This window comes from Aquila chrysaetos, chromosome 10 (assembly GCF_900496995.4).
Source record: "Aquila chrysaetos chrysaetos chromosome 10, bAquChr1.4, whole genome shotgun sequence".
Lineage (NCBI taxonomy): Eukaryota > Metazoa > Chordata > Aves > Accipitriformes > Accipitridae > Aquila > Aquila chrysaetos.
Genome location: NC_044013.1, coordinates 43,639,834 through 43,651,971, shown reverse-complemented (window position 1 = coordinate 43,651,971; position 12,138 = coordinate 43,639,834). Strand labels below are relative to the sequence as shown.

Below are 12,138 nucleotides of genomic sequence, written 5' to 3'. Positions count from 1 at the left end.
ACTACGGCGCCCGACGCCGGCCCGCGGCGGAGCCCGCCTCTTCCCGCCGCCGCCTCCGCCGGGCGCCATGGGCTGGGAGGAGAAGCAGGTCCGCGGGTACCCCGAGTTCGTGCAGACGGCGCAGCGCTACCACGGCCGGCCCATCTTCGCGCTCTTCTGCGGCGACAAGGACGCCGAGGGCAGGAGCTGGTGCCCGGACTGCGTGACGGGTGAGGCCCGCGGGGCGGGCGGGACGCCCCGCTCCCCGCTGCGGGGGGCGCGGCGGGCGCAGAGGCGGCCGGCGGCGCGGCGGGGGAGCGCCCGTCTGCCTCGGCCCTCGCAGGGCCCCCGGCAGCGGTGGGGCCGCCTTCGCGCTCAGCCCCGCGGGGACCGTGCTGACCGGCCCGCCCTCGGGCCGGCTGCCGCAGCCCGCCGGTACGCGCCGTCTCTCCCATTTGCCTGAGGGGCCGCGGGTGCCCTTCCTGGAACAGGCAAGGTGGGCCACCGGCAGCTCCTGCTGCAGAGCGGCCTCACAACATCCCGCCTCCCTACCCAGCCTCCATTGTCCGAGGATCGTGAGTGCACTGGGCGAGGTCCAGGTTTCAAGCTCTAGCTGCAGTCACCAGCGTAACTGCTAACTGCGATACCCGCAGCGTAGGCTGTGACTAGGAGCTAGCTAAAGCCGCTGCCTCAGTAACAAGCTGTCCGTCCTGCTGTCGGCTTTATTAGCCGCATTCTGCTGAATGGCATGTAATGTAACATCTTGTTCAGCGGAGGGTGGTGCAGAGGCCCAGCAAACAATTAGATATGAATCTTATCATCAGTTAACTCACCTCTGCTTTGTATGTCCAGAGGCAGAAGTGACCTGCCAGCCAGCATGTGGCAGTAGAAGATGAAGGCAGTTCCTCAGAAAAGATAGCACTGAACTTTCTGGATCATACATGACAGAGTACATATGGCGACTGCTTACTGCTGTTCTGGTGGGCTTTTGTACAGACAGGGGACAGTTATTACTTTTCTTACTTGTTAAAGCAGAAATTGGCCTTTACTCAAAGACAAGTCCCTTCAACACTGAGCATGTAATAAATTCTGCAAAGCTTGTGGATAACCAGAGGAAACAAAATGCAGATCCCTACCTGAAGCAGATATAATATTAATTAGCAGCCTTGCTGGTCAAAGTAGATCTGTACGATTCTGTAGCACAGTAAAAGTATTAACTACTAATAGATTTAAAAAATTACTCTCTAGCTGAACCGGTTGTGAGGAAGGAACTTCATAACATGCCTGATGAGTCTGTATTCATCTACTGCCTAGTAGGAGACAGAGCCTAGTAAGTAACTGTTTTAATGCCAACAACTGATATAACTTTGCTATTCGTGGACTGAAGGTTAACTAACCTGTTGCAACAACTGACTGAACTGTCCTTTTCTGCAAGGGATGAAGCATTTTTTTCAGTTTTGAGGTCTACACCATCCCTAATGTGAACTATCTGCATGCTTGTTCTGAGAAGTGGGTTGGGGAGGTGTGAGGCAAAGACCTTTGAATCATCATTTTGAAGGAATTTTAACAGGCTGACTTCAAACTGCACCTCTACAAGCTGTCCTTAACCCCTTCTTCCTGAACAGCTGGAAAGATCCCAACAATGAATTCAGGAAGAATCTGAAACTAACAGGAGTGCCTACACTACTTAAATATGGAACAGTAAGTGATTTATTGTATGTTTGGGATCTACAGGCATTCAAATGGGAAACTGGCAGGAGCTTATGGCACTAAATGAATTAGTCATGCATGTTTTCTGATACCCTCTCTTGTTTAAAAAGAGCAGACAGCTCTTCTGCTCCCACCCGTGCACTCTTCCTGGCTCAAACAGTTCCTCAACAGAGAACCACTCTGCTTTCTGTATAATGTTGTCTATAGTAAATATATAGTAAAGAAAATATGTACACTCAGCATGTAGTGGTTGAGGGGTAGAGAAATTTCATAGCAATGTATTGTTAGCTTCCCGACTTGCAGCTCCTCAAATTTTAAAAAATCCAAATGCTGAATTACGGGAGCAAAACAAGTTATGTGCAGTACACTCTCGATTCAGACAGACTACAGCTCAAGTTTTAACTTGTGCATATTATTTAAATTAGTAGTTACTTTCTTAAAAATGCATCTTTCAAGGCCAGAAAACCTTCAGGCATTTTTCAATTTTCTTACCTTGCTTGCTCCACTCCACTACCCTCCCCCCGAAAAACAATTGCTGGAGTATGGGTAATGTTAATATGTACAAATGGCTCTAGTCTAGAACAGGTTTTTGAATTGCCCCTAAAACACCTTAACTTTTCTTTCAGCCTCAGAAGCTGGTTGAAGAAGAATGTTTTAAAGCAGAGCTTGTGCGTATGTTGTTTACTGAAGACTAAATCCTCCAGCAGTCAATCATTTACGAAGATGTTAATCTCAAGTTATGTGCAGTGTCCTTTCAAGGAATCCTTAAACTTTTTAAAAAACCTTCATGGTTAATTACTTCAGAGTAGTCAAAATAAATGTCATTAAATTCTAGGTCCAAACCTTGCACTAAAATCTTGCAACAAAAAACTGTATCTTTCCTTTCATGTTCAAATAAACTTGAGTTTGCAAACAGTCTCTTTTCAGAGGAGCTGAGCTCGTGTTACAAATGGAGAGAAGTCTACAATTACTGAAGAGTAAAACTTAACTGCCACGTTACACCTTCAACAGTGAATAAGGTGGGGGGGGGGGTAAGAGAAACAGAGAAACCTCCTTATTCTTCCTAAATCTGACTTCACATAGCTACTGAAGCTGTTAAGTTAAATTTTCAATGCCAAAGATGTTTAATGGCGTATCTGTTCAGTCTTAAGTTTGATAAGCTGAAGGCTGACGGTCTTGGGTGTCACTGATCACATGTTAAGGGTTAACAGTTGCAGTACCTGTTCCTACAAGGATATGAAGTGTAACATGAATGCAGTACAAATACAATCTAAAATATGAAAATTAATCCCTGACAGCTGCCAAGATCTGTGTTCTTACAATAAAAACTATACAGGAATAAATGGCAAATGCTTCTCCAATACTGCAAGCATTTACACCTTTTTTTGTAACACAAATTCTTTTCACTACACGTACTGTAGAGAAGCCTAAGAGCAGCCACTATTTCACTGGCAGAAAACCAAGATTAAAGTAAGCTGACTTTAATGGAACAGATACAGCTACAGCCTATTTCCTTCTGTTGAGTATCTGCAAAGTTTATTATTACTTATCTCTGCTCCACCTGCAGTCTTTATCTCATCACACTTTGATTTCTATCTGTAAAACATGCTGTAAGGAAAACTCTGTAAGACCCCCAGCAACAATGATTACCAGGCAAACAGAAATGACAAGTAATAGCTCAGCTCTGTTTCAAGGCAAAAATCCATAATTTAGATTTTGTACAATATCATCACTTCAACTTTGCTCATCTGCAGTTGTAAAAAGTAGTACATGAGGGAGTTCTTAGCCACACTTCGGGACAGATCATTATTCTCCAAGGAAAATGCCTCCTAAGAACAGACTTCTAAGCTACACTTTTTATTAGATACTTAAATGTCAGTAAGTAACACAACTATGTTTTGCTTTCAAAATCAAGAGGAGTCAATAACTACAGTAAGTAATGTTCTTACAAAATTGTCCATGCTACAAAATAAATTGCAGAAGTACGTGTTTATCAGTCTTGTATCTTTAAAGAAGTTGATGAAAGAAAAACCCAGTCACTTGATAAATCAAAAATTAAATGTACACGCACCCAGAGCCAAACCTACAGAAGGGTTCATCCCTCTCTTGTAAATACTTCAACTGACACAAAGTACACCTTATCATCACTCTTTTTCATTTTACAGAGGTGTTGTTTTGTTGCTGCTGCTCTGCAAGTGCTTGCTGGAGGCGCATTCTTTTCCGTGAGTAGTGCTGCCAGTGAAGAATCTGTTGCTCATCAATAAATTTAGCACACTGAGCATTTACCAGTTCTTTGCGGAAATGTTCGTACTGGAGCAGCTCTAACATATGCAAACATTGAGGATACCTGGATTAAAAACAAACATACTTTAATACAAGTTTTTACAAGGTACACTAAAACTGGAGTCTCCAATAATTCTGCAGTTCATTATTTTAGTTTTATCATTTATGTGCTTTACTCGTATATCAAACCACTTAAGACTGTACATATTCCACACACTGTAACTTAGTAACTTCAGTATTAGGCTAGGAAACAAGGAGTCCAGGAACAGTTTATAAATCCATATACATGCTTGCTTAGAGTAGTTCTTCTAATGGCTAGATTTTATTAAAGCAAATACATAACAACTACAATATTTGTTTCCAGAGCTTATTTAAAGAACATAACCAAGAACTGTTTTCCCAAAATTTGGAGTTTGCATGCTCACAAAAATGCAAAGTCATCCTTTGTTTCATGTAAGCATCAACAATGCAAAATTACTCTTAAAACATACTTACTGGGCCTAACTGAAGTAGCTTTGTACCATAATGTTCAATAGTTTTATTTTAAACAAATGGCAAAGTGCAGATAAGGGCTGCAAAAGGAAGATTCCATGCACAACTCGTGAAAGACAAGTTTTATAATTTTATCTATTCTTGCTACATCTGGACTGTTGGAAACAGGAAAATTTATGTTGCATACAAACACAGTGGGGAGGACAAAGGTAAGGTTACAGACAGCAATCAAATACTGCCATGCTGCTATACAGTACATAACAGAACGTAAACATCAAATCATTAAAATGCAGAAACCTAAGTGATTTTAACACTTACTTCAGGTATTTTGCATATTCAGGTTCTTTCCAATAAAGTAAATATTTAAGATAATTTACAAAAGCTTTGTCTTTGAAGTAGCCTCTTTGTGCAAGAACTGAAATAAAATGACAAATAAGGAATTGTCAGTTACAGATGCATTAAAAAAAGTCTGCCAAACTTGAAGAATACATATTCACAAAACTATACAAAGAGGCACTTTAGTCAAAACTTTATAATTATAATCAAATTTTGCTAATTCAAAATGAAAAAAACACAGGGAAAAAAATATTTTTATGTCAACATACTAGGCATAATAAATTAGTCTCATCTCCCTTACAGTACGTATCTTTCATACAACAGCAAGGAAGAGAACAGCTTTTTGAGGAAATTTTGACTGTAGCATCAAAATTGGCAGGGAATTTAGTACCTGAAACTTATTAACGTTAGTAAAATTCTGTTTTCAGATAAAGGAATACTGTTAACTTGACATTACTTTTTAACTACAGACTTGAACTTTTTTTTTCCTCCACCAGATAGATGCACTTTTTTTTTTTCAACCAATAAAACATTTTGCATTTTTAAAAAACCCACCTGTTAGAAATCTAGACAAATTATTTACAGACTACCTTTATGCTGTGAAAGACCCATTCTCTTTTCTTTATTTAGCCCTCTCTTGCCCTGTTTAACATTACCAGTAATAATAAACACGATTAAACTATATTCATTCCTCAGGATCCTTATATTTATTTTTAAGTACTCACAGTTGAGGTAATTTGGATTTGCCAGACATTGAACAAACTCTAACTCCAGCTGGAACCGAAGTCGATTTCCTGTATCATCTGATATACAAGAAAACCAGTAAGAACTGGACCCACACAATAGATTTGAAAGTAATTTTCTCAGTTGGAGCCATACAAATAGAGATAACGTGTTTAAACAGGAGAAAAAGCAGTAACTCCCCATAATATATACAGACTCATTTAGCAAACCCTTCATTACATGAATCAGTGTTGGGCCTGCATTAATAAATATGCTGGGTTGGGGTTTTTTTTACAGTCAAGCAAGTGCAAAGAATGGAGGAATACCCACCGACACTTTGTTTAGAGTGAAAGAAAAGGGAAGAGCAAGAAGCCTGGAATATTTGTACACCAAAAATTAAGAAGGTAAGAACAGGGAACTGTTCAGCCCATTGAAATCTTAGTTGTATGTATTTTTAGAAGTAGTGCAAGGCAGTATTTTTTTTTTTTTTTTTTTTTTCAGAAAGTTATCTTGATATAGTACACTAGTAGGAATACTGCAGCGTTCTCACAGTACAGTGTACATCAATCACTACTGGTATACCATCGGGGTTGATAGGGATTCAGTGCTGTTTGACATCTATGACCTAGATGATGTGACAGACTGCACACACTGCAAGTCTGCAGAATACAAAAAACTGGGAGGAGTGGCTGAAACACAGGAGGGTTGTGCAGCCATTCAGAGGGACCTCAACAGGCTGGAGGAATGGGCCGACAGGAATCTCATGAAGTTCAACAAAGTGAAATGCAAAGTCCAGCACTTGGGGAGGAATAACCCCGTCCAACAGTGCAGGCTGGGGGCCAACCTTCTGAAAAGCAGCTTTGCAGAAAAGGACCTGGGGTCCTGGTGGACAAGTTGAATATGACCTGCAGTGAGCCATTGCAGCAAAGAAGCTCGACAGCATCCTCGGCTGCATTAGGAAAAGCATTGCCAGCAGTTCAAGGGAGGTGATCTTCCCCTCTACTCAGCACTGGTGGAACCTCATCTGCTGTGCTGCATCCAATTATGGGCTCCCCAGGACAAGGAAGACATGGATATACAGAAGCAAGTCCAGAGAAGGGACACAAAAATAATTAAGGGAGCGGAGCTTCTGACATACGAAGAGAGGCTGAGAGAGCTGGGAGTGTTCAGCTTTGAGAACAAAAGGCTCGGGGATGATCTTATCAATGTGTATAAATATGTGATGTGAGGGAATGAAGACAGAATCAAACTCATCTCAGTGGTGCACAGAGAAAAGACAAAAGGCAATGGGCACAAATGGAAATACAGGAAATTCCTTTTAAAAATAAGTTGGGGGGGGTTGGTTTTGGGGGGGTGGGGGTGTCTGGGGTTTTTTTACTGTGAAGGTGATTCATTGTAGGAACATGTTGTCCAGAAAGGCTGTGGAATCTCCATCCTTGAACATACTGAGGACCTTACTAGACAAGGTCCTGAGCAATCCAGTCTAGTTGACCCTGCTTTGAGCAGGGGGTTGGACTAGATGATCTCCAAAGGTTCCTTTGAACATGAACTACTCTGATATTCTGCCAAACAGTCCCATCTTGAAAGATGAAATATGGAATAACAGCCTACTTACTTGAACCTAATACCAAATCAAAGCTGGGTACTGACAGTTTTTGCGTGTTCAGCAGTGGTCATAAGAAATTAACTTAATTTCTGCATCTATGCCCATGACTATGTGGGGTGGGGGCTACCATACCAAAAAAGAGGAATAAAGAATCAACTGACTTTGATGGCATGATTCTAAAAATAAGAAAGTATCTTAATTTTAAATTTATTTCTTTTTCATTGTCACCATATTCTAGAAAAATGCCTCTCTTTGCTACTGGTGTAAACAATGTTATTTGATCCAGGCTGGTTATTACAGATTTTCCCTCATCTATTTTCACCATATCACTGAAGTTTGTATTAATTTTGAAAGCTATTAAATATTTCATTGAGAACATAAGTTCTAGGGGGATCCTGACAGGAAAAAAAAAAAAAAAAACCATGTAAATGATGATTCTACATTTTAAATTATTTTTTTACAAATTACTAACCAGGCATTTTTTAATCTGTTTAAAATAGCCCACGCTGCCTTTAGTTCTTTTAATTTTTGTAGCATCAGCGAAGACTAAATAAAATATTTTAAGGAGGAGGAATTATTTATGTAATACTTATAAAACTTACGACATAGAAATTAGATTATAGTAATTTGATAAATTCTATTTGCCATTATGTTTTAGTAACAAGTCTCTAATTCCTTAGCGGCTCCACCTCATACCTCCGAGCATTTCCATACTACAGAGAAATGGCTATGTCCTTCAAAAAAATAAGAAACTTGAGCAGAGAATACAAGGGCAGTACAATGCAGGTTGAGAACACAGGTAACAATAAGGAGAACGCCTAAGTCTTAACCATAACGAGCACACAGCAAACCCTTCTCGGTGGAAGACAGGCTCTCAACTCTCAGAGGCCTGCTGTTACCACTAGAGACCACTCATTCACCGGACTGTGAGGCCAGCTTTCAGTTCCCAGCTGCGGCCATCGACAGACCTTAACACCAGGACATACATGCTTCTGAAAAGGCTGCATCTAAACACGCCACCTTTTTTCCGAAAAGCTATCCAGGCATAGCAACTAGCCCAGGGCTCGTGGAGAACTGTGAAAACCAATGCTTTGCACAGGAATAAAGATCAAGGACAGACTGGGATTGATCGAAGGCCTTGTGCTCCCAGATTTGCAGCTCCGATTCCTGAATCAAGGGCAGATGTTAAAAAGGAGGTCGGGGTGCCACCCGTGGCAAAAGCTATTAGATAAGCGTTTTGGGAAGGCGCGTTAGCTCTACCACCACGGACGCGCCCTCTGACGCCCTCTCCCCCCCCCCCCTCCCACGGACTCGGGGGGGGACGGAGGGACGGACGCGGGTACTTCCACGAACAACAGCAACGGGGCAAACGGGACGCCGCAGCCGGCCAGACCAGGGCACAAACGGGAGGGCCCGCGGGGCAGCAGGAGCTTGCCCCAAGCACCCCTCTCCGAGGGAGCGGGTTCAGAACCCGCCCGGCACCTGCCGCCCTGCCAGGGCGGCGCCAGGCCGGCCCCAGCTCCTGTGCGGTAGGACCGCAGGCGGCCTCTCCCCGGGCCGCAAGCGCTCGGCCTGCCCGACCCTCGCCGCGCGGTCTCGCCGGGCCCAGCACCCCGAGCGCCCGGGAGGCGGCGGCGACCGCCACCCCTCACCTGTCTCCATGGCGGCCCGCCGGGCTGCGCGAAACGCCCGGGCACAAGATGGCGGCGAGGACCACCGCTGCCGGTGGACGGAAACCGGGCGGCAAGCAGCACTGAGGCACGCCGGGAAGGCGGCGGCGGTTGCCCGGCAACGGGCCGGGCGGGAAGGCGGAGCGGCGTGTGCACGCGGGGCGGGCGGGAAGGCGAGCGGCGCGGCGGGCCTCTGGCCGGCGGCAGCGGAGCCCGCTCCCCGCCGGCTGCGGGAGCGGCGGTGAAGACCGCTCGGGAGCGGGCTCCAGAGCCGCGTACTCCGTCCGCAGAGAGCGGGGAGCGCAGGAAGGGTCGAGCCGGTGCTGCCTTCGCCTCATGTGCTGCAGTTTTCCCCTGGTAAAGGGAGTTCCTCGGGAAAACTTTCATTCATCCTTCTCAGACGTACGATGACAGGATTCCTCATTCTGCACTCGTTTTTAGATACTGATATAAGGTCCCTTGGACAAATGCTGATTGTTTTGCATTTTCAGTTACCGAAAAGATTAGTTCCATCAGTTTCATGAGGGAAATGTACACTCCTTGGAGGCAGTATTTGCCCCATGACAATATTACATGGAAACACATAGATAAGATGCACAGGAATTTGGATTTCGAGCATGACAGGCATCATCCATTTACCGCTGCAGGTAAGGGAATACCTCCTGTTGGTTTTGAAGTAGCAGGACATATAATATCTGTAGTTGGTAAGAATGTTCAGAGATTCCAATATCCAAATAAAAACCCAGACTGAAGGTAGTATTGGAAAAATTCCTTCCCTTTTCAAGTTGCTCTGCTGTAGCTTGCATCAAACTTTAAATGGCAGAAGTCAAAAATCAAAGTACTCAGAAATCAAAGTACAAACTCCAGTGTGTTTTTAAATGACCAAAGTTCAGTTTTACATCAATCACTTCACTCTGAAAACTTTGCAAGCAAAACAAATGGAAACCTTACTTACCACCTTTATGTAGCAGTATCCAAAACTCTGCAAGCTTTCACCATCTGGGGGGGAGTGGGGAATTAACATATGCAATGCTAGTTACAATGGGATCCAGCGTAGGCATAAAGATAACATCCTTATGACTACATTTTATAGGCTTGCTTCCTAACAACAACAACAAAAATTCTTTCTAACAGTAATATGGCTGGAAAGGTTAGCATTTTGTCAATGTTATCCAGATATCATAAACCAGCCATGTGACCTATCCTCTGGTAGATGAGTAAGGAGGACATTTTAAGAGTGCATTTCTCAGAGTTCTGTACTGCCCCAAAGCAATAGCAACAGAATTTCTGGAGGAGATCTGTAGATTAAACGTAACTGATCTTCCAGAAATGATGGACTTGTTATAAAATGATGCAGAATTCTTTCAAATGTGGAATCAGTTTAGACCGGGATATTGCAAAGTTGGTTGCAGGAGAAACCTTAAGAACTACTCATTCAGTAAGCAATTTGGTGCTTATGATATAAAACAAGTGATCTGTACCTAAAAATGAAGCAAAAATTATTTGACACTGATCTTTTTATGATCTATATTAAGAGGTTACTGCTTTTCTAAGTGTACAAGATCTTTTAAGTTAGAATTCAGTATAAGTGATTTTAAAAATCACTTTATTAGCGCTAGGATGTGCCAACAGAAATGAAAATAAGCCAAGTAAATCCATGAACAGCAGAACTTATAAAATCTGTTTTTCTGCAGCTTCTTTCCATGGAGGTTTTATAATGTCTAAAACTCTAGCTGAGCTCATGTTAGAGCCCCCTCACAGTGGAACTGTAGGGGGGTTTGTCTGTAGACAGAATCTTTACCTAGAGAGCAGTCTGCCTTAAACCCACAACAAGTATCTCAAGGCTAGGATTTTTCATTCTACTTACCTGGCACTGTTGTTGCTCTTCTGGGAGGCAGTGACATGGCTTGAAGTGCTCATTTTACCATGGATCTTTGCATTTATGTTTTTATCATCGCTGCCATTAGTGATTCATCAATCCTCCAGGTTTCTCAGGAAGACCTCATGTTCCAGATCTGAACTGTTCATGCTCTAACATCACAGATTTACTGATGTACAATGTGAATAAACAACCTTTTTAAGAAAATTACCATTGGAGTAATGATTTGTTCTGTCATGTAAGGGAGCTTTTAGCATATAGGCAAGTCAGTTCCAATTCCATTAGAAGGTAGCTTTGGGGACAACGTTCTAGTCATGTTTTTTTCCCCAGATAGAGAAATAAATGCTTGAGCTGGGAAGGATAAAAAGATGATCTTGTGTTTGTATTTGCAGAACATTCATTTTAACTTTGTACTAGACAAGCCATTGTTGATCACTTCCAGAGCAGAAGGAAATGCAAAGGAGAGACTCAAGCGTAAAATCTAAACTGTGTTTTGATTTTTTTTTTCTTTCTGCATATTGGATGGAGATTTGAGCTTGTTTTGTTTTTCATAGCAACTTTACAATGAGCCAAGTAATTTCAGTCAACTTCTTCACTTAATTCTTCATTCATTAAAAAAAAATTGTATCAGAATGAAACCAGTTAATAACTAAATGCTCCAAGAGTGCAGAGCAAAACTGCACTGTTGCATCAGCACCCTGGAGAGGAGCCCAGCTTCTGAGGTTCTAAATTTATTCCAGAAGTTGCAATTCTGCCTCGTGTTACATACTAAATTTTCAGAACTTCGCTGAAACAAAAGCCCCAATGGTTTAGCACTGTCAAGCTAGCTTAGGTTCACTGTTATGACAATTGTGTTATTAGGCACTTGTGCAACAGTACACTGTATACATACTTACCTGAAACCTGACTGAATATTTTTTTCCTTTTTTTTTATTTGCTATTTTCATTTGTTGAACTATTTTCAGTGTCTGAGTTAGCAATTTTCTATAATACTATCTTTTCCTTTGCAGTATGATTTTTTTTCTTCCTGGGAATTGGGTTACAAAAACCATCTAAAAAAGATTTATGCATAGTTTTTCTTAATAAAATAGGGTTGCTTTTTTTAGACAAGGTTTTAGTGGTTGTGGAATACTACCATTACTATATCAAAACATAACAAGTCACTCCCCAGTAAACACAGACTTTGGGCTAAAAGCAGAGATCAAACAGATCCCATGTGTCTGCACTGCTATTCTGGAATGTGATTTCTCTCCCAAGACTGACTTCAGAGGAAAGTCTCCTAAAAAAGGATTGGTCACAGGAATAAATTACTATGTAGGCTTGCCAGGGTTAAGTCAAACATCTCAATTCTTGGCCATCAAAACTAGGAACAAAATTGAAAGTCAGGATCATGGTATAATAACTAAGAACATTCTCTAGGAAAAGTTGGGATTTTTTTCTGCTTTTAAATATCAGTTGAG

At 42.2% G+C, this 12,138-nt stretch overlaps 2 protein-coding genes across 2 annotated transcripts; one reads left to right on the top strand and one right to left on the bottom strand.

The window, feature by feature from the left end:
- Window positions 1-2: 2 nt before the first annotated feature.
- TXNDC17 (thioredoxin domain containing 17) lies at window positions 3-2,604 on the top strand. The gene is made up of 4 exons (XM_030029068.2): window positions 3-209; window positions 1,228-1,309; window positions 1,605-1,680; window positions 2,316-2,604. Exons 1-4 carry the CDS (start codon window positions 68-70, stop codon window positions 2,382-2,384), a joined length of 369 nt encoding a protein of 122 aa, XP_029884928.1. The 5' UTR covers window positions 3-67; the 3' UTR covers window positions 2,385-2,604.
- A 599-nt stretch (window positions 2,605-3,203) lies between these two features.
- Window positions 3,204-8,907, bottom strand: MED31 (mediator complex subunit 31). The gene is made up of 4 exons (XM_030029066.2): window positions 8,782-8,907; window positions 5,526-5,603; window positions 4,783-4,879; window positions 3,204-4,036 (listed from the first exon to the last, which is right to left on the bottom strand). Exons 1-4 carry the CDS (start codon window positions 8,789-8,791, stop codon window positions 3,844-3,846), a joined length of 378 nt encoding a protein of 125 aa, XP_029884926.1. The 5' UTR covers window positions 8,792-8,907; the 3' UTR covers window positions 3,204-3,843.
- Window positions 8,908-12,138: the final 3,231 nt, after the last annotated feature.

What these genes read in the sequence shown, in the direction of transcription:
- MED31 (XM_030029066.2), bottom strand. An exon ending in AAATCCAAATTACCTCAACT is followed by an intron (nt 4,880 to 5,525) that starts GTGAGTACTTAA and finishes ATTTTATTTCAG; the next exon opens with TTCTTGCACAAAGAGGCTAC. An exon ending in GAATATGCAAAATACCTGAA is followed by an intron (nt 4,037 to 4,782) that starts GTAAGTGTTAAA and finishes TTTTTAATCCAG; the next exon opens with GTATCCTCAATGTTTGCATA.
- TXNDC17 (XM_030029068.2), top strand. Translation starts at nt 68, where the DNA reads ATGGGCTGGGAGGAGAAGCAGGTCCGCGGGTACCCCGAGTTCGTGCAG. An exon ending in GTGCCCGGACTGCGTGACGG is followed by an intron (nt 210 to 1,227) that starts GTGAGGCCCGCG and finishes ATTACTCTCTAG; the next exon opens with CTGAACCGGTTGTGAGGAAG. An exon ending in CACTACTTAAATATGGAACA is followed by an intron (nt 1,681 to 2,315) that starts GTAAGTGATTTA and finishes CTTTTCTTTCAG; the next exon opens with CCTCAGAAGCTGGTTGAAGA.